At 59.4% G+C, this 731-nt stretch overlaps 1 protein-coding gene across 1 annotated transcript in view; it reads right to left on the bottom strand.

Moving 5' to 3' along the window:
• The window catches only part of SCAP (SREBF chaperone), a gene marked incomplete at its 5' end in the record, with an annotated part of 36930 nt that overhangs the window by 13742 nt on the left and 22457 nt on the right, over positions 1–731 (bottom strand). Inside the window, 1 exon segment of the mRNA XM_018574824.1 lies at positions 38–605. Coding sequence (XP_018430326.1) covers positions 38–605 — 568 coding nt within the window.

The following is a 731-nucleotide window of genomic DNA, read 5'->3' as shown; positions in this document are numbered from 1 at the left end:
CATTTCATCCTACATGGTTCCCCCTCCCCCCTCTTACCTCCAGACTCCCATTGCTCCGGCCAGCGACAATCAAGTTAGCCTGCAGTCCCAGACTCCACACTGCGCTGTCAAACTCTTCGGTCCAGCTAGAGGCGGGGGAGGAGGTCCCGTTACAGAATGCCAGCTCTTCGGCTGAGCTTTTCCTCCTGAAGGAAGTGCAGCTCGCCTCCGATCGGCTGCCGGGGGACCTGCTCCGCCCCGACATGACCTGGCCCGGCCCGTACGGAGCAGGGGAGAAGACTGGCGGATAGCCGGCCATGCCGGAGGTGCCGTGCTCCTCGTAGGCTCGCTGGACCAAACTGCTGAAATCGTAACCGCCATTGTCCACCTCCCGCTTCGCCGGCCGCTGAACGCTCTCCGGCTCCTCCTTCACCTGCTCCGAGAAGTTGGTATCGATGAGGCTGGACAGGTCCGGCTGGTCGTAGAAGAGCGGCGGGTGGGAGGGGGTCACTTTACACTTCGGAAAGTAACCGTTCTCCAGAGAGTCCTCGGGATTAGATTTACAGTCTGAGAACTGGTCCCAGGAGTCCTGATACTCGAAGATCCCGCTGCTTTCCCTGCGTAGCCTGGAGGAGAGAGAGAGAGACGCATGTTACAGCCAACCGCTCCCAGAACACACGCATGTTACAGCCAACCGCTCCCAGAACACACCCATCCCACATTACATAAAGACACAGGTCCATCAAGTCCAA

Source organism: Nanorana parkeri, unplaced genomic scaffold (assembly GCF_000935625.1).
Source record: "Nanorana parkeri isolate BGI_ZX_2015 unplaced genomic scaffold, ASM93562v1 scaffold3260, whole genome shotgun sequence".
Taxonomy (NCBI): Eukaryota; Metazoa; Chordata; class Amphibia; order Anura; family Dicroglossidae; genus Nanorana; species Nanorana parkeri.
The sequence above is the reverse complement of the archived record's forward strand: the minus strand, read 5'-3'. Positions and strand labels throughout refer to the sequence as shown.